The sequence below is a fragment of the Mirounga angustirostris genome, unplaced genomic scaffold (assembly GCF_029215605.1).
Source record: "Mirounga angustirostris isolate CCGP_5_RB_7025 unplaced genomic scaffold, mMirAng1.0.hap1 SCAF_7, whole genome shotgun sequence".
NCBI classification, from domain to species: domain Eukaryota; kingdom Metazoa; phylum Chordata; class Mammalia; order Carnivora; family Phocidae; genus Mirounga; species Mirounga angustirostris.
In genome coordinates this window covers 154044423-154069634 of record NW_026991715.1, presented here as the reverse complement: position 1 = coordinate 154069634, position 25212 = coordinate 154044423, and the positions used below count along the sequence as shown (strand labels likewise).

Sequence of the window (25212 nt, the reverse complement as noted above, 5' to 3'; positions counted from 1 at the left end):
GTTGCTTTGTCTATTCAGGGTCTTTTCTGGTTCCATACAAATTTTAGGGTGGGTTGTTCCAGCTCTGTGAAAAATGCTTCTGGTATTTTGACAGGGATTCCACTGAATGTGTAGGTTGCTTTGGGGAGTGTGGACATTTTACAGTATTCTTCCAGACCATGAGCATGGAATGTCTTTCCATTTCTTTGTGTCCTCTTCAATTTCTTTCATCAATGTTTTATAGTTTTCAGGGTATAGGTCTTTCACCTCTTAGGTTAAGTTCATCCCTAGATATTTTATTATTTTTGGTGCAGTTGTAAATGGGATTGTTTTCTTAACTTTCTGCTGCTTCATTGTTAGTACTTATAAATGCAACAGATTTCTGTGCTTTGATTTCGTATCCTGCAACCTTACTGAACTCATTTATCAGTTCTAGTCATTTTTTGGTGGAGTTTCTAAGGTTTTCTATATATAATGTCATGTCATCTGGACATAGTGGAAGTTTTACTTCTACCTCATGGATTTGGATGCCTCTTATTAATTTTTGTTGTCTGACTGCTGTGGCTAAGACATCCAGTACTATGTTGAATAAAAGTGGTGAAACTGGACATCCCTGTCTTGTTCCTGACCTTAGGAGAAAGCTAAGCAGAATAAGTCAGAGAAAGACAAATACCATATGATCTCACTCATATGTGTAATTTAAGAAACAAAACAGATGAGCAAAGGAAAAAAAAAAAGAGAGAGACCAAGAAACAGATTCTTAGCTATAGAGAATACACTGATGGCTACCAGAAGGGAGACGGGTGGAAGGATGGGTGAACTAGGTGATGGGGATTAAGGAGGGCACTTGTGATGAGCACTGGGTGTCATAGGTACTGAATTGTACACCTGAGACTAATATTACGCTATAAGTTAACTAACTGGAATTAAAATTAATTTTAAAAAATATGACCACACAAGCACAAAATGTGGAAGGGAGTAAATTGAATTCTACTACTATAGGTTCTTACATTATTTTTAAGTAACAAAATAGAAGGGGGTCTCTTCTGCGCCAGGGTGATGGTGAAGGAATGAGCATTTTTATATTTATTTTATTTTAAAGATTTTATTTATTTTTTTGACAGAGACAGAGACAGCGAGAGCAGGAACACAAGCAGGGGGAGAGGGAGAAGCAGACTCCCCACCGAGCAGGGAGCCCGATGCGGGACTCGATCCCAGGACCCCGGGACCATGACCTGAGCTGAAGACAGTCGCTTAACCAACTGAGCCACCCAGGCGCCCCGCATTTTTATATTTAAAGCAAAAATAATATGTTTTAGTGTGTATGACCATACTTTCATAGTGATGACTTGCTTTAACAGACCAGTCCTGATCACCCAGAGCTGGAGAGAATTTAGAACAGTGTAGTCAGCACGGGAAATCGAGGGGAGAGGGGGCGGGTCTCAGTAATGTGGTGAGCAGCCACCCAGCACTCTGCAGGCCACTCAGGAAAACACCAGCGTAGACTTTTGTCTGTGAGTTAGGGTCAAACACAGAGAGATGGGAGGGGACTGACTTCTCAGGCTCAAGCAATGAGAGCCATCACAAAAAGGAAGTTGATAGATTGGTGGCAGAAACATCTAGAAAATCTGTGCTTCAGAAGCATCAGAAGCAAAATTAAAAGCCAAATAAAAGCTGTTTCTTATGTCATGTTTGCAGAGAACTCATAGAAATAAGTCAAATACTAAGTCCAATATAAAAATTGGCAGAGCCTTGAAGAGGTAATGTACAGAAGAGGCGCTGCTGTCCATGGAAGACCCGGGAAGGCTGGACTTTTGGTGGCCAGAGAGGCACAAAGTAGACGACAAGACACAAGCTTCTGTTTACTAATGAGCAGAAGATTATGAAGATTAATATTCAGAGCAGGGAGAATTCAGTAAGGTAAACAGGCTGATACTCTTCTTGTATTTGTGGAAATTGGAATGACCTCTCTGGAAAGCAGTGGTTTAATATGGATGGAGACTCTTTATATTGTCATGCACAGTTTGAATCAGACAACCTACAGCAAATGACTTAAAATACAGGACCAGGAACACCCAGCTGGCTCAGTGGGTAGAGCATGGGGCTCTTGATCTCAGGGTCATGAGTTCAAGCCCCATGTTGGGTGCCAAGCCTACTTATAAAAAATTAATTAAAATCAAATACAGGACCAGATTTATTCCAATAGTATGTATTACAATAATACTTATAATAGTAAAAAATGGAAATAAATATTCGGGGAATGGTTAAACTAATATATAAATATGATAGATTATTATACACAAATTAAAATTATTTTTAAAGAAATTTTTTTAAAAATAGAGGAGGAAATTATTATGACATAATATTAGGCCAATAAGTGGTGTAAATTTGTCTCATACCAGTTTTTTTTTTTTAAGATTTTATTTATTTATTTGACAGAGAGAGACACAGCGAGAGAGGGAACACAAGCAGGGGGAGTGGAAGAGGGAGGAGCAGGCTCTCTGCTGAGCAGGGAGCCCAATGTGGGACTCGATCCCAGGACCCTGGGATCATGACCTGAGCCGAAGGCAGTCACTCAACCTACTGAGCCACCCAGGCGCCCGCTCATACCAGTTTTTTAACGTGCACTTTTTAAACCATCACAAGAGGACATGCAGCGATGTTAGGGTGCTTGTGCTGTGGTAGGCCTGTGGGTATGGAAAAGGACTGGTTCTGCATTTTCTACTTTCTTAACTTTAGAAATATCCCCTATTTACTAAAATCAGAAATGAAACCTTGAAAAGTCAGAGAGAAAAGAAAACTGATGATTTAGCCTATGGCAACTTTAACTTCATGCTGAGGTCCCTGAGGTGTGATGCTCAGCCCCAGCTGAGACACACAGACATTAACAAGGCCTGGGTGCATGGGGGTTCATGTGGCAGCCAGACTGTGTAAGAGCTAGGCCTGAGGACATGCTGAAGACCCTCTAGTGGCCTGACCACTGCACATTCACTGTTCAGTTGTGCCTGGTGGTCGGTTGCTGGGTGGACCACCTGGGGTCAGCCCCGGGACCAGCGGGTGCAGGACCCTGACAGTGAGCAGACAGTGAGGACAGCGTTCCATGAACACACAGAGAGGGAAGCTCATGCCTCTGTGCCCAGTCAGGCCCAGGAAGGCTGCCTGTCCCCTTGCCCAGGACAAGTGGACAGTGGATGGTCTCCATGGAACAATGAGATGTGGAGTCATCAAGGACCCAGGAGGCTTAGCCTCACTTCTCACGTTCAATCCGCAAGTTCTCCCTCTGACTTTTCCAAAGGACCATAAAAGTTCTGTTTTGTTTTAAGTAGGAGAGTGAAGCTAAACTTTTTGTAGTATAATAATAACTGTTGTGATACATTTTTATGGTTGAAAACCTGCTGCTGATCTTGAGAAATTCAGGTTCTTGGACTGCTGTGTGGAAGCCCATTATAAAGAAGGGCCCTGAACTTGTTTTTAGCAGCTGAACTGCAGCTCATAAACAGTGAAGCCCACCAACTTCCTCTTGAATAAAAAAAAAAACCCTTGAGTTCTGTCACTTCTTCCTTGAAACACTGTAAATGTTCTGAGCACACCATTTAGGGAAGATGTTGAAATGAGATAAAGAATTACTCCTTGCAGGGATGCCTGGGTGGCTCAGTCAGTTAAGTGTCTGACTCTTGATTTCAGCTCAGGTAATGATTTCAGGGTTGTGAGATCAAGCCCTGCATCAGCTCCATGCTCAGCATGGAGTCCGCTGGAGATTCTCTCTCTCCCTCCCCCTCTGCCCCTCCCCCTGTTCATGCGCATGCCCTCTCTAAGTAAGTAAGTAAGTAAGTAAGTAAGTAAATAAATAAATAAATAAAATCTTTTAAAAATAAAAGTGCGCCTGGGTGACTCAGTCATTTAAGCCTCTGACTCTTGGTTTCAGCTCAAGTCATGGTCTCAAGGTCGTGAGGTTGGGCTCCACCCTTAGCTCAGTCTGCTTGTCCCCTCTACCTCCGTGCTTGTGCTCTTACTCTCATAAATACATAAACTCTTTTAAAAAAATAAAATAAAATAAATTTACAGTACCTTCCAAAGGAATAAGATATCTAGGAATAAATTTAAACAAAGAGGTGAAAGACTTGCTTACGGAAAACTACAAAATGTTGCTGAAAGAAAAGAAGGGCTAAGATATGGAAAGACACCTGTGTTCATGGACTGGAAGATTTAATACCATTAAGATGGCAGTACTACCCAAAGTGATCTGTAGACTCAGTGCAATCTCTCTCAAAATCACAGGAGTGGTTTTTTTGCAGAAATAGAAAATTCTATCCTTACATTCCTGTGGAATCTCAAGAGAGTCCAAGTAGCCAAAAGAATCTTGAAGAACAAAGTTGGAAGACTCACATTTCCTGATTTCAAAACTCATTACAAAGCTACAGTAATCAAAACAATGTGGCACTGCCGTAAGACAAACATATAGACCAGTGGGACAGAGTAGAGAGCCCAGAAATAAACCCTCATATATAGGGTCAAATGATGTCTGACAAGGTGCCAAGACCATTAACTGGGTAAGGATCATCATTTCAACAAATGGTGGTGGGAAAACTGGACATCCACATGCGAAAGAACGAGGTTGGGCCTTACCTCACACCATACACAAAAATTAACTCAAAATGGATCAAAGATCTATGAGCAAGAGCTAAAACTATAAAACTCTTAGAAGAAAACATAGGGGAAAATCTTCATGACATTGGATTTGGCAGTGATTTATTGGAAATGACACTAAAATCACAGGCAACAAAAATAACAAGAGATAAATTGGATTTCATCAGAATTTAAAACTTTGTTCTTAAAGGGCACTATCAACAGAGTAAAAAAGCAACCCTCAGAATAGGAGAAAATATTTGCAAATAACATATCTGATAAGGGATTAATACCCAGAAAAATGAAGAACTCCAAAAATTCAACAATAACAACAACAACAAACCCAAGTTAGAAATGGACAAAGGATTTGAATGGATATTTCTCCAAAGGAGATATTGTTGGTCCACAGCACTCTTGGGAGCTTTCCAGGTGTAATCTGAAACTGTCCCTTGTACTCAGAGGGCAGGAAGAGACTGAAGAAAGAGGCGGCTGCTCCAGATTGGCGGGTGGTGGTTTTAATAAACAAAAGGAACTTACATACAAAGCAGCAAGATGGATAGAACCCACCTCTGCCCACGAAATCATATAAGTTTATATGGAGGCCTCAACCAGGTTCAGTCACATATACCATGCAGGTGTTCTCAACACCATGTCCCTGTCTCACGTCTATGTCCTTGAAGTAGCCTCTGGTAGTGGGAAAGGCAAGCGGAACCCACACCCAAGGACAGGGGAAGTAGGTGAGGAGCTTCCAAGAGCCCGGGTCCAGCTTACAAGTCAACTGGTGGTTGTGTCTTTTCCATGACCTTCCTAACAGATATACAAATGGCCAATAAGCAAATGGAAAGATGCTCAACTTCACCAATCATTAGGGAAATGCTTCTTATGTGGAATCTGCCCCAGACCTTATGTATGAGTAGGGATGATCACATTAGTCCCATTTCCGGCTGAGGAAACTACAGTACAGAAGTGGAAGGCACCAATTACAGATCGTACATGTACTAGTGATATATATTGTGTGCCCTGCACCTCTGCCTTATCATTCAGTAGGTACCTCTCCACCATCCTGGCAAGACTGTGGCTCTCTGTGTTCTATCCCATTGTCAGACACCACCTTCAGGGATGGGCACATGATCTACTGCTATAGACTGAATGTTTGTGTCCCCCACAAAATTTGTATATTGAAACTTCACTTCCAATGTGATGGTATTAAGAAGTGGGACCGTTGGGAAGTGATTCGGTCAATCCCATTCATGCCTTTATAAAGGAAGTCTCAGAGGGCACCCTTGCTCCTTCTGCCATATGTGAGGACACCGCAGAAAGGTGGTCATCTTTGAACCAGGAAGCTGGCCCTGACCAGACAACACACCTGCCAACACCTTGGTCCTGGACTCCCCAGGCCCCCAGAGAGTGAGAAAGAAATTTCTATGTTTATAAGCTACCCAATCTATGTATTTTTGTTACAGCAGCTTCAATGGACTGAGACACCCAATTAGAGTCTTACCTGGGCTTGTATAAAGATATTGCAGACAAGAAATCCTCTTTCTACTTGCTTTATGTATCAGGAGGATTTTCACCTTAACCCAGCCTGTCTGCATAGTGAAGCCAAGTGGAACAAGGGAGAGAAACGGCGCCAGTGACACATTTGAGCCCCCTACTTGGGCTAGGACTGAAGCTCCTCTCCTCCAGGCTTCCCAGTGACCCAAGACAAATTCATCTTACAACTCAGAGAGCCTTGATTAATCCATAAACTGTCCCATCATCTATGTTCATTCATCCTGGGGCTCACCCTCCCTGTTCCATTTCCCTTGCACTTGGCTGAAGTCCTACCACCTTTCAAAGGCCAGGATAACCGCTGCTCTCCTCTCCAGCTCACTCCCCCTGACGATGCCTGAGCAGAATCTCTGTCCTCTGTGTCCCCACAGCACTTGGCACTCTCCACTCGTCAGCCTGCATTATGGCTGTCTGGGTGTCCCTGCCAGGTGGTACCGGACAGGGGTTGGAAAGACGTGGGGTCCCTGCTCTGCCACTGCAAACCCTATAAAGCCCTACACCAGCCATCGCTCTGATCCTTGATTTTGTTCATCTGCAGAGGAGGGTAGCAACAGTACCCCCCTGCAGCAGACACTTAACTATAACGTATGGTCACTCCCGACCCTTGGAGACACCCACTTTCCCAGCATGCCTGTAACCAGGGGCGATCACTCACTCCCTTATGGCCAATGAGAGATAGGAGTCTTCTGGGGGTGAAATGTTCATAAGAACATGTTCCCCTCAGAAAGGAAAGACACATGAAGCCACTTTTCCCTGCTTGGGACACTGTGTATAAGGATGTGATCATTAGGCTGGGGCAGCCATCCCCATGCCATGGGATGACCAGCATCAGGATGAAACACATGCACATGAAGGGCTCTGAATTAGAGAGCACCCGGTGCTCAAAGGTGTCACTGAGCCTCTGCTCAGACCATGGGGCTTGTCTCCTTCACATTTTACAGGGGGAGAATTCATCCTCTCCATCGCTTAGCCAAGAGTCACCAGGCATCTTGTTACCTGTGGCCCGTGAGTCCCACCAGCAGATCATCTTGTGGGGTAAGGGTTCAATGCCATGATGCATGCAAAGTGCTGAGCATGTTGTTGGCACCCAGTAAATGTTGGTTAAAGTCAGATCCCAACCGTGCCCTTTGGGATCTGGGTGATAGAGCAGTTTTCAGGCCAGGATGGGGAGTGCCAGAGCTGAGGTGTGAGAGCTACACAGTCCTCCCACACTCTCCACCCTGAGTCTGCACAGACCCCCAGGAAGGGGGCCCCTCCCATTGACCGTTGGCCTCAGACCTCTGCTTCCAGAACTTTCTGTCATGAAGTTCATTCCTGGGGCTCGCACTACCGACCCCCCTGCACACCTTTAGGCCACAGCTCAGGTTGAACTTCTCTCCCTGGTGGCCCTTGGGATTCTCATTGCTGCTGACCACAGGGCTGGACGATTCCTGGATCTTTATGTCCAGTGTGGGGCGGGCGCTCACCACACAGCAAGGACACTGGCCACACCTGAGTGCCCCCATGGGGCTTCACGGGGCCCCACATGGCCACACCCTTCAACTTCCATGGCCTCAGATTCTGCAAAAGCATCTGACACCCAGGTGGAGCTCCAGGCCCAATGATGGGGTTGGTATTTTAATTAGAGCAAAATTGGGGGGGTGTTTCTAACAATGGTCTGTGTGAAGAGTTTCTCATAGCACAGAAAATGCTGTTGTATTTTTGTGTTGGGATCTCAACCATTAGAAATACACTGGAAAAAAAATGAAATGAAACACACATAAATGTTAACAATGCTAACTTCTGGGGGTTGGTGTTGGGATTATTATTTTCTTTCTTTCTGAATCCTCCAGGTTTTGCAGTGCCCAGGTATTATTTTTCCAATTTGAAAATCTTAATTTTTAATTAAGCATGGCCGCAGGTGCCCAGTAAATACTAGCTTCATTTGTGCCAGACCCTACCCCCAACCCAGGCTGCGGGCTCCTGGAAGGCTGGACGGTGCCCCCTTTCTGTGGCCCAGGGCGAGCGCATGGCGGGAACCCCATTAATGAGGCCTTGGCTCTTAGGAACATACCAGTGTATTTAAGGTACAATTTCCAAATCCAGATGTATGAAAACATTAAGTATTTTCTAGACCTCAACTCTGAGGAAAACTAATATAAAATAAACACAAAAGACAACCTTCAGTAAGATTTTAAACTCTAAGTTTTAAGGAGAGAAAAGATACCACAAAAAAAGTCAAGAAATTCAACTTGTTTGAAATTTAAGAGAGGAAAGGAACATAACTAAAAAGCAAGTAAACTGGGACAAACAACAGCTAGTAGATACATAACACAGACAAACATTTGCTAATGGTGAGGGCAAAAATTATTGTCTTGTTCAATTTTTTAAAAACCTCACAGCACTAAGAAGACAAGAACAAGGCCACAGTTCATAAAAGGAACAAAAATACAGAAATTCTACAGAAAAGAAACAAATATCGAAAAAGGGGTTGGCTTCATGAACACATAGGTGCGAATTAAAACAGCAGTGTTCCACAGTATGTGTGTGTATATATATATATAAATTTAGAATAAGATTCCTCAGTGTAAAGCCTCATGCCACTGAATCCTGGCAAAACTGTCACAGTGACTCATCACTGCTGACAATGTGTCTTTTGATGGCAGATTTGTCATTTTGCCAAGAATCATGGAAGACGTTCATGATCTTTTATCCTTAAACCTAATCCCAGGAATGTTTCCTAAAACAATAACTTAAAGGAAAAAGAAATGGTAACAAAAGAAAGTGAAACATTGCTTGCATCTACTGTTTATAATAGAAAGAGATAGAAGCACGATAGGTCTCTGACCACAGAGGACAGGCAAGTCACCACCAGGACAGCAAGTATGAGAGAGGAACCTGGGGAAATGCTGGCTGAACACCCAAGTTGTGTCTACATCGTTACTGTGGGTTAGAGCAGTCTATCTTGCATGGATAAGGGAAACAAAAGTCACAGCTCTTGAGATGTATCAGAATGAGGTTCTTTTTCATTTCCTCTATCACTATAAGAATGTTTGTGCAATAAGTCAGTACTAGAGTGGGGAGAAGCAAGGTATATGGTAACTGAACTGGTACGGTAGAACGTGGTCCCATGTTAGGATCTGCAACTGCTGCTTCTGACATGTCGGGGGTCCCACCTCTTGTTCCTCAAACTGCTGGACATTCTCATACCCATGCCAGATGCTGCTTGTGCTTGCCTGTGTCTTAGCCGTCCTGCACTCTAAACCTTTTCTACAGCAGGTTCTTTTCAAAGATGTGCTTCACAACTCCCCCACATAATCTACAGCTGAGTTGCAGACTTCATGGGCCCCTCCACATTAGTAGAAGGACCCCATTGCATTGGGTGGGAGCCTGTAGCCGATATTGTTAGTGTCCAGACAGATCCCACCATCCTCTCGTGGTGCCCCCTGACCCTGCAATTCCAGAAGTAGCCCTCCTCTTGGGGGGCTGCCTGTGGGCACCTGGGAAAACCAGAAGTGCCATGGAGCTTAGACTAAGGGCTGGTGTGGAGAGAGTGTGAAGGCCCAGCCCCTTCCCCAGGTGGGGACAGTTCCTAGGAGAGACTCTCCCCAGAGCCCCCAGGCTGCCTGTGGTGGGACTGCCTGGACAGCTCCTTCCATGGATTCCTCCCTCCTGTCCTGTTGCCCACCTCCCCCAGGCCTCCCATGAGGAACTACCACAAAGGTCTCATCTCCTTCTCTCCCTCTCTCGTCCCAGGCCAGGTACACAGGCCTCATCTTCTTCCATGAAGGTTGGCCACTGTGCATCGATGAGAAGGTGGTGGTGCAGTTGGCGTCCCTCCGTGGAGTCCGGCTCAGGCCTGGGGACTTCTACCTGCAGGTCACATCAGTGGGGAAGCAGTCAGCCAGACTGGTTTTAAAATGCCTCTCCCAGAGTGGACGAGGCTCAGAAGAAGTCACTGTCCCTGAGGCCATGTACAGCTGCGTCTTCACGGGAGAGTTTCTGGAATGGCTGAACGGGGAGCGGAACAGTGTCCCCTTGCAAAACTGCTTGCTGACCTCAGGCTCTGCGGTCTTCCGCATCCCATGGAGCAGTGTCACAGACCCCATCTTTGTACCGACATTCAGAACTGTCCTGCCCCACTGCAGCTGTCCTGGGCCTGAGCAGCCACCCCCCAGAAGCACCTCCAAAGCTCTGACCCCAGCACCAGCTGTGGCCAACACCCGTCCCCAGGAGACCACCCCTTCCAGCAACACCCCAACCCTGCCCCACTGCCCTAGGCATCCTGGCAGTGACCAGCCTAGCCACCCACCTTCCCCAGGAAGAGCTGGGTGGGAAGGCCCTAGGAGCCCCTTTGGGAGCTCCGACGGAGGCCTTGTAGGGGTTGGGCCCTCAGAGCTGGGCCCACGGGAAGGACCAAGAGGGAGCCTGGATGCCACAGACAAAAGGGACAGCCCCCAGGCCCTCACTGTCTGTGAGGACATGGGCAGTCCAAGCTCCAGAAGGCGGTTGCCCAGGGACTCAGCCAGCATGGAGGCCAGACGTTGGTTCAGGAAGTCCTACATGGAGGCCCTGCGGAACCCCATGCCCCTGGGCTCCAGTTCCGAAGAGTCTCTTGGGGATGAGGCCTGCAGCTCCCAGACCACGGCGGCCAGGGCAGCAGCCAGCCGAACCCAGAAGGAAAGGCCCAGCCCCTGGGTAGGCTCCGTAGAGATCCCAAGTCAGGAAAGACGTCCGGGAGCCACAAGGAGCGCTCTTCCCCAGAGGTCTCGGTCCTGGGACAGGTCCCTCAGGAGCTGGCAAGGTGACACCCGGCAGGCCTCCCACCACTCAGTCAGCACCAGTCTGGGAGGCCTCTTAGGAGGACAAGCTGAGGGGACCAGAAGTGCAGCCTCCAGCTGCGCCCCCTGCACCACAGCGGAGAGTCCAGGTAATGTCCCGCCCCGACCCTTCCTGCTCCTCCCCAACCCTGTCCCCATGCCCTCCCCCACTCCTTCCCCTCCTCCCTTCTTCCTTGCCACGCTGTGTCTTTCCTCTGGTCAGTAGACCCAGGAGAAGCCTCTGTCCACATCCGTATCGACTGTTGAAAATAATGGTCACACGTACTCCATTCCTATGACTGCCACAGCAAATACCACAGACAGGGTGACTTCAGACATTTGTCCCGTTGGTTCTGGGGCCAGTATGACCTAGGAGTATGACATCAAGACATTGGCAGGGCTGTTCTTCAGAAGCTCTAGGGGAGGGTCCTTCCAGCTGCACGGGGCCCCCCCTGTCCAAACATCTTCTCCCCATGTCTCTCTGTGTGTCGAACCTTCCCTTCCTTTCTCTTACAAGAACACCTATCTTTGGATTCAGCGTCCACCGTACACTTCAGTATTCACATCTGCAAAGACCCTTTTCCAAGTAAGGTGATATTCACAGGTTCTGGGTAGACCTGTCCTTTTGGGGTCACCACTCACCTCGCCACATTGCATTAATACTCCTTTCCTATGGGTAAGTTGGATGCTATGCTCATGGTTAGTAACACCAGCGCCTGAGTTACACCTCAACAGCCTGCAAAACGTGCTGAACTATTTCCTACCTACTGGAAGTGTCTTCCATATTGCTCAGGAGGGAAAACATGATTGTTTGAAGAGTGTTTGCAGGATATCAAGAATGAAAAGGAAGGAATGACAGCATATTTCTTAGGTCAAATATTTCCCATTTTTGAATAAAGAAATGTTCTGTGAAGAACAAAAGCAGGGATTTTGGAGGTAGTGAAGAACCGGAACCCTCCGAAGGCAGGCTAGCCCCAGCATCCGACACAGTGAAGAAACTGTGGCTTCCTCACCTGGGCAACATCTGGCCCGCCCACCTGGCCCAAGGAGGGACTTGCTCACACCTCTGGATGGGCCTGCTGCTTCTGAAATGAGGGTGCCTGCTCCTGTCTGAAATTCTGACAGGGTCCGTACAGCATAGAGCACACACCGACTTACCACAAAAAGTTTTATAATAAAATTATTGGCTTAGGGTCAGCACTTTTTAAGAACCTTCTACTGCCTCCCTGCAGTTCAGTTAAAATTAAAACACAGCCACAACTCCCTGAACATTGTTTCCGGGCCTAAACCACAGTCCCACACACGCTGGATGTGAAAACTCCTGTGTGCAGCTCATCTCAGCGAGGGGACAGCCTTAAGTTCGTGTCTCTACAGAGAAGTGCTACCTGTAGTCCATGGACTACATGGACTACATGTCCATGGATGCCGTCCATGGACATTCAGGCACGGCGTCCCTGGGCAGGGTGGCGGCATGGGACACATACGTTCGACTGCACGCAGGATCCCTGGCAGTCATAGAGGCAGTGGGTTTGGCTCATACAAACCAGTATTGCCAAGTGGAAGCCAGGTTTGGCCCGCTGGCTCCCTGGGTGTCACGGAGCACCCCCTGTGGATGCCAGTCTTGTCCGAGACGTGGTGTTCTCAAGCAGCCTTTTCTCTGGGGTCCCCAGTGGGCTCTGCCTACTCAGCTCCAGAGACTACGCATGCGTTAGCACTGAGGGCTGGTGGGGAGAGAAGGCTCGTCTCCCTCGCCTGAAGTGGGGAGTTCCCTCCTGAGAGCACTCTTTCCCTTCCTCCACCTGTCCCCTCCTGTGGATTAGCCGTGGAAGAAGGACAGAGCCTGTGGATGAGAGGACACTGCTTCCACCCACGAGAAGCTGGGTGGTGACACCAAGGCCTGGGCTGAAGGGCCTCGATGATTGGTCACCCAGTGAGTAGCCAGTGACTTGTGAGTACAGGCATTCTCCTCCATCCTTGCTGCCTGGACACACACTTGTCCCTGCAGTGCCGTTTGTGGTGTGGCCCTAGAACTCATGTCCTCATCACCATAGGAAAATGCCTCAGCTGGAACATCCTGCTGAGACCTAAGTTGAACAAGTAACAGTACGCTCACTCGTCCACAGCACAGACATTGTTTCTCTGTTGCAGCTGCCACTCCTGTTCTACCTGGTTCTCCTCTCCTGTTCCAGGTGCTCCTCTATTCCAGCCACTCTTCCTCTGTTCCAGATGCTGCTGTTCTGTCTGGTTCTCCTCTGTTCCAGCTACTCCTCCTGTTCTACCTGGTTCTCCTCTGTTCCAGGTGCTCCTCCTCTGTTCCAGCTACTCCTCCTGTCCCAGGCGCTCTTCCTCTGTTCCAGATGCTGCTGTTCTGTCTGGTTCTCCTCTGTTCCAGGTGCTCCTCTGTTCCAGGTACTCCTCCTGTTCTACCTGGTTCTCCTCTGTTCCAGGTGCTCCTCTGTTCCAGCTACTCCTCCTGTTCTACCTGGTTCTCCTCTGTTCCAGGTGCTCCTCCTCTGTTCCAGCTACTTCTCCTGTCCCAGGCGCTCTTCCTCTGTTCCAGATGCTCCTGTTCTGTCTGGTTCTCCTCTATTCCAGGTGCTCCTCCTCTGTTCCAGCTGCCACTCCTGTTCTACCTGGTTCTACTCTGTTCCAGCTACTCCTCCTGTTCCAGCTGCTCTTCCTCTGTTCCAGATGCTGCTGTTCTGTCTGGTTCTCCTCTGTTCCAGGTGCTCCTTCTCTGTTCCAGCTACTCCTCCTGTTCCGTCTGGTTCTCCTCTGTTCCAGGTGCTCCTCCTCTGTTCCAGCTACTCCTCCTCTGTTCCAGCTACTCCTCCTGTTCTACCTGGTTCTCCTCTGTTCCAGCTACTCCTCCTGTTCCGTCTGGTTCTCCTCTGTTCCAGCTCCTTCTTTTCTGTTCGAACTTGCTTTCCTCTGTTCCAGTTTGCTCCAGCTCCTGAGACTTTGTTTTTTCTCTTCTTTGAATGTAAAATCAACCTAATTTCAAAACACTAAATGTGACATTTCAGTTTATTTCAAGAAGATCATATTCAGCCAGTGGCAAATGAGCACCTGTTTCTTGATTAGCCACATGAGGGTACTGCTTTTATTCCTAGCCATTTTAATACCATAGGCCCCAGGACCTCAGACCTCTCCTTTCACTGTCCCACAGTCTGCAAGCTGAATTCAGGAAAAGCCCACATGAATGACCTCCTCAACTAGGAAAACTTCTAATAAGAAAAGAGCACATGAATGTGTTGTTTGCTCCCCCCATACATGTGAGGAAGCTTGAGGTCAGTGTAGAATTAAAACATTAGAACACTTGGGAACCCCAAAATTTTACCAATGGTGCTGACGTATTCTAGAAAATATTTGAACATACATGAAAAATTCATTCTCAAGGATACTATGCAGTTGTAACCAATCAGCTGGTAAAGGGACAGACAAAATGTGGTCCACCACACAGTGGAGTGAGACCCATGGAAGGAATGACACTCTGTCGCAGGAGAAGTCAGGGGTGAATCTCAAAAGCAGCTGTGCTGAGCAAAAGAAGTCAGACACAAGAGACCCCATAGTGTCTGATTCCATTTATATGAATGATCCAGGACAGAAAGCACACAGGTGGTTGCCAAGGGTAGGAGGGGTCTTTCTGGAGGGATAGAAATGTTCTAAAACTGACCTATGGTGATGGTTGTACCGCTTGGTAAAGTTGCTAAAATCCTCTTAATTATACACTTGAAATGAGTGAGTTTTATTATACATAAAATATACCTAATAAAGTTGTTTTATTTTATTTTTTAAATTAAAAGTAGGCTCCACACCTAATGTGGAGCCCAAAGTGGGACTTGAACTCATGACCCTGAGATCTAGATCTGAGCTGAGATCAAGAGTCAGATGCTTAACTGACTGAGGCACCGCAAAGTTGTTTTTTTAAAATATATATATATAAAGAATGCTGTGGGTTTTTCTGGTCTAGCTAGAATGAGAGCTGTTAAGAGAGTTGTAAGACATTAGCACTGTAAGAAGTTCAGGAAGAGACTAAGGGACAGGAAAGCAAAGTCTGGATTGGTTTAGGGTGCCCCACAGGGTCTTAGGTGCCAACTAGCTCTGGCAAAGACCATCTCTCCCCTCAGTGGGGCAACACAGGCCCTGGGGGTTGCAAGGCTGGGGGTTGAATCGGCTTGCTCTGTCTGTGGTATGGTTCATCCCCTGTCAAGTGCAGTGTAGAAGACAGGGCTGAGGAGCAAGCCCACAAGCCTCAGCCACTGCTGTCTCCTCCAAGCTGGTGCATGAACATGAGCCCTCCCCTTCAGGGTGATACAGGAGATCCAGGTCCCCCTTCTCTGGGTGATGCAGGAAGTCCAGGTTCCCCCTCTCTGGGTGATGCAGGAGGTCCAGGTCCCCCTTCTCTGGGTGATGCAGGAGAGCCCACTTCCCCCTCTCTGGGTGATGCAGGAAGTCCAGGTCCCCCCTCTCTGGGTGATGCAGGAGAGCCCGCTTCCCCCTCTCTGGGTGATGCAGGAGGTCCAGGTCCCCCGTCTCTGGGTGATGCAGGAGAGCCCACTTCCCCCTCTCTGGGTGATGCAGGAGGTCCAGGTTCCCCTTCTCTGGGTGATGCAGGAGAGCCCACTTCCCCTCTCTGGGTGATGCAGGAGGTCCAGGTCCCCCTTCTCTGGGTGATGCAGGAGGTCCAGGTCCCCCTTCTATGGGTGATGCAGGAGAGCCCACTTCCCCCTCTCTGGGTGATGCAGGAGGTCCAGGAGCCCCCTCTCGGGTGATGCAGGGGAGCCTGGTCCCCCTTCTCTGGGTGATGCAGGAGGGGGAGGCATGCCCAACTATGATGCTGCCTGTCCTCAGGGTGCTCTCACCTCTTGTGGATATATTTTTGTGACACTCTTTGGGAAATCTGTATGAGAAAATAAATTAGGATGACATTATTCAGTATAAAAATTTTCTTCCTGAAGGGTGTTTAAGTAGTGAGCACTCTTGGTGCAACTGGAATTTTTCCGTTTTTCTGTGTTTATTCATGCTGCTCAGGAATGCACCTGTCAGGGCAGGTGTGACACGCTGATGTTTTCCACCAGAAATGGGACAAGTTCTCATGGGACCCAGTATTTTCACTCATGATTTTCTCCTTGTGTGTGGGCAAGCTGAGTAGCTGCCTTCAAACCAGAGAAACCCTTCACCTTTGACCAGGTCTCTTTCTCTTGTCTAGCTGGTGTAGACACAGACAGCAGCACCTTCCGAAGGCATGATCCAGGCCAGATTCCAGATGTGCTTGCTGAGCCACTGTGCCCCGAGGGAGGAGGACAGCCACCCAGCACAGGAGACATGCCCAATCAGATGCCCAGGCAGGTGCTGGAGGTCAGCCAGGAGCTCCTGCAGTCCGGGGTCATCACCCTCCCAGGTGAGCATGGCCGTCTTACTCTGGGCAGGTATAACAAAATACCAGGGACTGGATACCTTCTAGACAACAGACATGTATTTCTCTGTTCCAGAAGCTGGTAGTCCAAGATCAAGGTGCCAGTACAGTCAGGTTCCAGTGAGGGCCCCTCTTCCTGGTTCATAGTTGACACCTTTTCACTGCATCCTCACGTGGTGGAAAGAGTGAGGGAGCCATGTGGGGTCTTTTGTAAGAGCCATGAATCCCATTCATGGGGCTCCACCCTCATAACGTAAGCACCTCCCAAAGGCCCACCTCCTAGTATCCCCACACTGGGGATTAGGTTTCAACGTAAGGATTTGGGGGGAGCACAAACATTCAGGCCACAGCAGTGCCATTGCCCTTGTAGCTGAGCATAGCTCTCCTGCCCAGGTGAGGACAAGCCCCTCCTCTCCTGGCAGATCTCACATCTAAGCAAACACCTCAACAGTTTGCGGACCCTAGCTCAGTATTTCTCAAGCTTGAAGCCGTGCATGTCCCCACTGGGGCTGCCCCCTCACCATGCCCTCTGTTTCTTCAGGGACCCGAGACCACCAGGGAAGAGCAGTGGTGCAGGTCTGCACGAGGGGCCCGCTCTGGTCCAGCAAACATACCTCCAGCATCGAGCTGACCCAACTGTTGCAGTACCTCTACGGCATTCCCAGGTGGGACAGAGCCAGGTTCCTACCTTCCAGACCTTTGGGGATAAACCTGTACAAGCTTGTGTCTTGTGCGAGGGTCTCTGTCTGCAACCTCGGGGTCCCCCGGTGGCATGGGCAGCAGGCTCCCACCTGCCCCTCAGGCTCCTGCTGTCTTTTCCACGTCCGTCAGCTGTCCTGCATGCATTCCTCTCCTCCTGCTCACCCTGACCTCTCCCCACCGAATCAAGGCTCTGACACATACTCTACCTTGAGTTTTGTGTTGCTCTGCATTGGTTAATGCTCTAAGCATTATATATGTGTATCTTTTATACTCCACCTCTTTCTGGGATAAAGACCTAACTGATATAAACAGAATATTTAGAATAAGTGGGTCAAGAACTCATACAAATGAGTAGTACCTGGTACCCAGAAGCCGCGAAGACTGATTCAGTCTTATGTTACATAAGTGAGCCTTACGTTCAGCTCGGCAATGCTGCGTGCCAGGAAGAAGGCATGCCAGCTCCTTAAGAGAGACCTATCCTCTCTGACATGGAATTCCAGGAAGCCACACCACCTGGATCCTGCATGATGACAAGGTGTGGAGCAGGTGTGTACCAGGGCATGGCTTCAGATCTCCTCATGGACCGAGGACAGAAACAGGAGAGCAGGAGTCAAGGACGGTTAAAGTGTTATTTCATACTACTTGATCCCATCAGATGCAGGCATGCTTTGGACGGCCCGTATGGCCACCAGACCAAGAGTCCCTGAGGCTTTGGGTGGAGACAGCCCCTAGGGGAGGGAGCGTTGCCCAGCTGCCGAGCTCGGTTCCAAAGTCAGACAGCCTGGCTCCAGATCCCAGCTGTGCCCTTACTGGCGGGTAGATGGTGTACCTCCGTAAGCCCGTGTCCTCCCCATAACCTGGAATTGTAGCAGCTGTCTGGAAGGTGTGTCAGAGGGATTAGAAATAATCTGTGTAAAGTCCGTAGACTAAAGTCCAGAGCATCATCTTCGTGGTACATCCCGTGATGTTCTCTCACTTAGTGACAAGATGCACGTCATGTGATATGAGCTCACGTGGCAACATGTTACGTGATGCCTCATGCTCTCTATGATGCATGAACTTTCTGTTGGAATTTCTTCTGAAATAGCAGAAGTAGATTCAGTGTGGGAACAATTAGGCAGGAAAAGAAAGAATGCTCCCTGACGTCCCTTTCCCGGAGCAAGATTTCCAATTATCTGAGGGCACTGGTTTTAACTGCCTTTGGGTGAGCCTGGGATTTCAAACTTATCTTTCAGCACAGATTTCAAAATATAAAGAAATACCCTGAAAAAAAAATACAGATTCATCCTCGCATTAGCTTATACTTTGTAAGACTCAAGTAAACACCATAGCACTAAGATAATGGCATTTTCTATTTGCCAAAAGCTTTCTTTTATGGGAGCCTCCAGAATTAACTCAGGGCAGTAATGGAGAGCAATCCTGATTGACAAGGACAAAACCTTCTGTAGTTTTTGGAGTTTATACCCTTCTGCGTACTCAGCCTGGCTGACCTGTCAGGCTGAGTGCTGTCCTCTCCATTCCACAACAAAACACCAACAGTATGAGTTAGGGTACCTGTGGGACTGGCAGGGCCAAGACTTGCCCCTGAATCTGTAGCCGTCTGCCTTTTCCACAGAAAATTCAGACAGCCCCACTCCCCTCCCAGGGCAGGCATCTTCACCAGCTTGGGAAGCTCCAGTGGAAAGCCTCTGTTGAGAAAATCACCCCTAAAGCACTTAGGGTAACTGATGGTGGAGCCTTCTGGTTTAGCTGATTGTTTCCCCACAACCATTGTAATTTTGTTAGCATCCTGATTGATTATTGCACCTTGAGGAACTGAAATCTCCCCCTACCTTGTGGGATGTGACGCAGGCCTTCAGCTATCAGAATGAAGTCCGCAAGGTGTCAGCATTAATTACTAGGGAGAGTGCCCAGCAATGTCTGGTTTTCGGTTACTGCAGCTGTATTACAGGGGTCCATGTGTTCCTGGGAGCGTGCCTTGTAAATGGACTCCCATCAAACTCTCCCATACACAGAATCTTAAAATCAGAATGAATCTTGGCTGTCATCCATCCAGCCTCCTCTGCAATGAAGGAATCCATCCATCCATCCACCACTTGCATGAGAGTACAAAAAGAACAGGCGATGGCTCCCACCCTCAAAGGGACACACATGGGAACCCAAACTGTTGCATCTTCCAGCATAAGACAAGCCCACAATGCTGGGAGGGAGCTGCAGCCTCGGCCGGGGTGGCGGGGGTGGATCTCCGGATGTGGTCTGTGTCCTTGAGGATGGTGAGTATTTGCAGACAAGAAGGGAAGGACATTCTGAGCGAAAGGAAGAGCACACATGGAGCCCCAGAGCAGCCAGTCTCTTTCTGAGTCAGGAGGCAGGAGTGAGGACTAAAGACCCGGTTCAGGCAGTGGGTGCCCCGGGCCTGAAGGCCACGTGAACCTCCGGTGGCGAAGCCAGGGTGACGCAGGGACATGGTGTGAGACTTCTGCAGAAATGCAGGTGCAGGGTGTCTAGGGCAGATCTGCACATTGCCAGGGGCCCCACTGGAGCCTGACAGGGGGAGCCAGCCAACTCCATCCACCACAGGAGGCAGGCGGAGAGAAGCAAGTTTGGTCTGGCGGGGGGTGGTGGGGGCGGTTCATGCTGGGTGGCCTGAGGGCGTTTTCTCCCATCTAATCCTATACTAGCTGAACTCGAGTCATTGGATCCCTCGCAGCCAGCCCAAGTGGAGGGTCCAGCAGTCTCTGAACTTGGGAAGCAGCCAGCCCCCAGCGAGCGGCTGCGTTGTTCACTTTGTGGCCATCCCCTTCAGCAAAGCCACCAAGTGGATGAGATCAGTGGAGGAGGACGTGTGGGTCTGGAGCTGCCAGGGGTTATTTCCCATGCCGAACCAGCTAGCGTGGCAGTGAGACCGGTCCTGCCTCTGAGGCCGGAAGCAGACCTTGAGACGCAAATTCAGGGAGACCACGGGAGACCAGGGGTGAAGAGAGACCAGGAGTGGGGGTGTCAGAAGAGGGAGGTCACTGGGGCCCAGGAGGGACGCAGGACGCTTGGAGGAAGTGGAACATCATGCCCAGCTCCTGAAGCACTGCCCGGGACTGCTCCCAGACACGTGGACTCCAGCGCTTCAAGACACACAGGTCACAAAGCGGCTTCTGTGGCAGAGGAAGCCATGGATGCAGAGCTGGGCAGCTGAGGGAGGGAGGGAGACGGGGCGTTCTCCCAGCCTCACCTTTTCTGCGTCCGGCTGTGACACCAGAACACCATGCTCTACTCTGCCCTTACTACTCTAGCTTCCCCGAGACACACCACCCCCCCCCTTCAGAAGCATTCCTTAGCAGTCACACCCAAAATTGAACACACCCTGACTGTGGTGCACACTCGCCCTTTTGGCTAGGATGTGGCTTTGGTGCGACATGTGGCTCTCCCCGCTTTGTGCAAGCGGGCCAGGGTGAGCGTGCGTGTCTGTTCAAGACAGCACCCACACATGTGGCTGAGGTAGAGTATGAGCCACTCCCAGAAGGTGGGATTGGATGCATCACCCTGCCTTAGCTTATTGTTCTGTCCTATTTAGAACTGAAGCTTACAGTCGTGATCACAGTAGGGACAGAGCTTTTATGCAGGGGCGTGACAAGCACCTGACAGTATTTTCACCTTTAGAGGATGTTCTGCTGTCCCACTTTAGCTCTGGAAATGTGGTAAACCCAATGACTGGCCTGGAGCTGCAGTCCTGAGATCAGCCGGCCACGTCTGGCTCTTGTCCACTCCATCGGAGTAGAATTCCACATGGTATTACAGCCTGAACAAGCGACCTAGCACAAGAAAGCTCCAGGGCCTCTGCTCTGTGATGGGCGGTGTGGGAGAAAGCAGCCGCAGCAAATGCAGGCATGCAGCCCGCGCCCTTTGCCTGGAGATGCCATCAGACAGGACTGATCCACCACAGTGAACCCAACTGCCCTATCTGCACCTGGTAAGCAGCTCGAACCCTCAGGAAGCAGAAGATTGATATGTGTCAAGAATTTGTGGAGCCAAGGGCATCTGGGCAAGGGTGCGTCTCACCGAGAGACGAAGAAGCCTGTCATGGAAGAGATCTTACCTGCAGTGGTTAACACTGTCTGTCTCTCTCCCTAGGAAAGAGGTGCGGGAGCTGGGGCTGGTCATCCTGGTGGATGCTCGCAAGGGTCCAGCTGCCCCTGCTCTCTTCCAGGCTCTGGCAGCACTGCAGGTGAGTCAGGGTGACTCCTGTCCTCAGGACACCGAGCATCTCGGGGCTCCTCGTGACCCAGGAGCAGCTGAGGGCAGCCATGCCTGGACTCACCCCCACTGTGAATCAATCTCAGGATGAGGTGAGGGTCCTGAGTGTGGACATGGAGAGTAGCAGAAGAAGAGCCTGCTCCTGCATCCATCAACAATGTGCTCCCCCGTGGTCGGACCCAGTCGCCGGGAAGGAGCTTCCTGCCCATCTCCTGGGTCGCCACTGCAGACCTTAAAGGCAGGGTCAGCCAGGACCAGCCCATATGGGCATGACCCCTTCCCTCCACAGCAGTCCTTATCTAGCGTCTGACTAAATCAGCGTGCAGGGCTGCACGCCGCACCTTCTCAGTCAGGGACAGAGGTGTGGACGCTGTGGGGAGGAGGGCCTGTACCTTGGGCAGGTATGGTAGCTACCATACCTCTGGGGCGAGGTCAAGGGAGGTTGTCTGGAAGGTTTGCAGTCGCCCCAGGAAGACCTGATCCTGGATTTGGGGTCATGAGTAAAATCAAGAGGGAAATGGGGAGTCCCTGGAACAGGGAGAAAGTCACCATTGGGATGCTCCAGGGACCCAGGGCCAGGTGGGAGCCTGAGAACATTCACGTTCCCTCAGATGGGTGTATATGGGACCCCTCATGTGTCAAGTGCTGTGCTGGAGTCTGGGGTCCCACCTTCTCCCTCAGTGAAAACCTGTTCCCTCTGTTTGGTCTCTGCTAAAGGTGCCAGACACCGGTCACCGTTCTATCCTGGTTCCTAAGTTTAGGGACGCCAAATGCAAGTTCTTTCAAGGAAGGACTCAGTGGTGGAGGTTGGGGCACATCTGGATGCACTCAAGAAGCTGGAGAACAGTGTGTGGGGAAAGGAGAGAAGAGCCCCCAGCAGGCAGGCTGTGAGTGGGGCCGGGGCTGGGGGAGGCCAGGCAGAAGTGGGCCAGGTCAGCAGGAGTAGGCGTCCCTGGTCAGGGTGCCTGGCAGGGGTGCAGCTCCTGCCCGACACAGAGGTGAAGGTGCAGATTCCCGAGGGGAAGGGCCGACCCAGATGTGCCGTCCCGGCAAGAGTGGGCTCTCAGAGCCGAACTCAGTGGTGAAGTCTGCATTTCAGAGGGAGAAATGGGCTTTCAGCAGAAGCATTCACGGTACATACCTTCAAAGCCCGAGTTAGCGCCTCTGACACGGACTGACAGGTTTGACGTGCCAAAACTCCGTTTCCACGAACCACCTCGGAGGCACATGAATCCCTTATTGCTCATTTCCCTGCTCTCAACCAGCTGTTGGGCTCAACAATCAGCAACCAGGATGTCATCCAGTTTGATGCTCATATTCTGTGTGGGCTTCGAAATTCCTTTGCGATTCTGGTTTTTCCTAACCACGTGCAATTTTATAGACCAGCAAAGACTGGGAAGTTACTGGAAGCCTTCTGGGAAAGTAGGGGGATGACTGCTTTTCAAACAGATTTTGAAGGAAGCTCTGCTCCAAGGAGGACAGTGGCATCGGTGACCTCAGGATTTCCTCAGAGTCCTGTGCATTCACAGGAGGAAGGTGTTAAATGTGGAGGCCTGGTCCCAGTATCCACAGTGGACAGGAGGATGAGGTTTGTTTGTGTTCCAGACGCACATTCCTCAGGAGCAACTGTTTAATGTGGTCACCTCACACCAGTCATCTCAGCACCCTATAAATAGCAACTTGTGAAAACATGGGAGAAAAACAATTTTTCTTTATTTCTGCCTTCAAAACCAAATGCTCTTGCTGTTGCTGAAATGATTCTGAAGCTGCAACCAGAACTTGTGACCAGATTCCTAGAAGCCATTCTGCCTGCTTCATGTACCCGTTGGGAACAGCTTACCGTCACGAGGAGGGTGTGTGGCCCAGTCGGCCAGCCCACTCCATCCGCACCTCCAGATGCTCCAGAGCGCAGGGCCCGCGCTGCGCACCACAGAGCACGCGTGCAGGAGCATCCCTCCTCCTCGGCCTCCCTGCTGCTCTGCTCTCCTCCCAGTTTCTTCCACCTTCAGCCCTGGGGGTGGCCTCTGGGGGAGCGGTCCTGCTTCTCAACCCCCATCTGCAGGCTCCCTGGGCTCCCGCCTCCTCAGACCCTTTGCCCCCCTGGCAAATGGTGTTCATGCCAATCACTTTTGTCATTGCTGCCCTGGAGAAGTTTTGGAATGAGGAGGGCTTGAAATTTGTTTTCAGGGGAAGCAGGGAACCCAGTGACTTGCTGCAGAACCCAGGACGACACCCTCCCAGGCCAGCGGGTGGCCAGAGCCCTGTGAGCCCCATGGAGGCTCGCTGGGGACCTTTCCCAGTAAGGGGCTCGAGGAACTCTGGGAGCACGTTGTCACTCTGGGACCCAGACTGAGTAGCGAGGTGCAGACTGCAGGGCAGGAACGTCGGCAGACACCCAGGCAGGCACACGGTGAGGCCCGGTGCCCAGAGTGGGGCTGGCGTGGACGGGTATCACCACCTCCACTCCCTGACACACGCCCAGCGTGGTGGCACTGGCCTCGTGGGAGGTTACTTGGGCACCAGGAAGAAGACGGCGCATGCAGCTGCCCGTGGGCTCCCTCACTGTGCTGTGCTGTGTGCATGTTGCCATAACCCTGTTTGCTCATACAACCCGGAGGGCACTGATGCACGTGTGCGTGCTTTGCAGGAATTTCCTGAAGCCAGAGGACTGTGGTGGCTTCTGCTTCTTTGGCATCCAGTAAAAACTTGAAAATTAAGTGTCCGGCCTCCAAGAGAGATGACTGAGCCCTCCTTGTTGATGCACACGCTTAGCAACCCCTCGGGCCACTGTGTGTGAGACCCAGGCAGGCCCCACATATGGCCCAAGAGCCCCTCAGCTGTCGACCAGAACCACGTACCTTTTTTCTTTGTAAGAACACCCCTTCCCAGCACTTCTGTTTCTTCAGGCTTCCTTTAAGTCCTGTGCCACCTGGGTCCCGCAGCGGTAGAATGAGCCCTGAGTAAGATGGTCCCTCTCTACGCACACTTCTCCCAGAGCAGAAGCAGGAGAAACACCTGCTGCATCTTTAAGTTTTTATCACAAGTGAATCTTCGAAGGAACTTCAGGAAATCCACTCTGTTCCGTCATCTGGATGTTGGCGTTCAGACTGCCATGAGGCTCACTGCTTCTCCTTCAGGTGGTGGCCTCCCACCACCCTGGCTTTGGCTCAGGCAACAGCAGGATCTGTAATCCCAGTGAGAAGAGTGGAAATAAGCTGAATTTAAGGGTCATGTTTCCATTTTCAGTTTTATTTCTGAGGAATATGCAGAAGTAGTTAAATTTTTTCATAGAGGGCAAAAAGTAGAACTCTCGTAACTATCTCAAGTGACTATACTTCAGATTTATTAAATTATTAAAGTACAGATAAGAAGCTTTCCATTTCAAAAAGGAAATTATTTTTTCATTTCTTGGTGGAAGAAAATGCTAAGAATTACTCATCCCTACCCCACCCACAGCACATAACTTCTACACACTGATGTGGACAACTCATCCTAAGGTACAAACTGTGTTCTCACTCGTCTGAAAATTAACATCCATCTTCTTAGCAATAGCAACAAATCCTAATAGTAAAAAAACCACTCAAGTAGGAATATATGAGAAATATAAAACATTGCAAAACTGTGTAGTTTTAATTCATGATAACTGAAAATTTTACCTAAACTGGGTGAGAGAAATAGAAAATGACTCAAATAAAAAAGCAAGAATGTTTTTTCTATGTGTTTTTCTATGGCTTATTCATGAAATGAATATTTATGGAAGGTCATCCACAAGAAGCCACATAACAAAAATGTAAATATATACAATTAATACAAATAAAGTACCAGTTATTTCTGAGGCCTATCCAGTCAAAATAGGGGATCAACATTGGGGATTACAAAAAGCCTAAA

At 49.5% G+C, this 25212-nt stretch overlaps 1 protein-coding gene across 1 annotated transcript in view; it reads left to right on the top strand.

The window, feature by feature from the left end:
- Window positions 1-25212, top strand: part of PLEKHG4B (pleckstrin homology and RhoGEF domain containing G4B) — a 76328-nt gene that overhangs the window by 28245 nt on the left and 22871 nt on the right. The window contains exons 3-6 of the mRNA XM_064596927.1: window positions 9892-11065; window positions 16168-16359; window positions 16916-17039; window positions 21202-21295. Coding sequence (XP_064452997.1) covers window positions 9892-11065; window positions 16168-16359; window positions 16916-17039; window positions 21202-21295 — 1584 coding nt within the window. The remainder of the gene's footprint in view (window positions 1-9891; window positions 11066-16167; window positions 16360-16915; window positions 17040-21201; window positions 21296-25212) is intronic.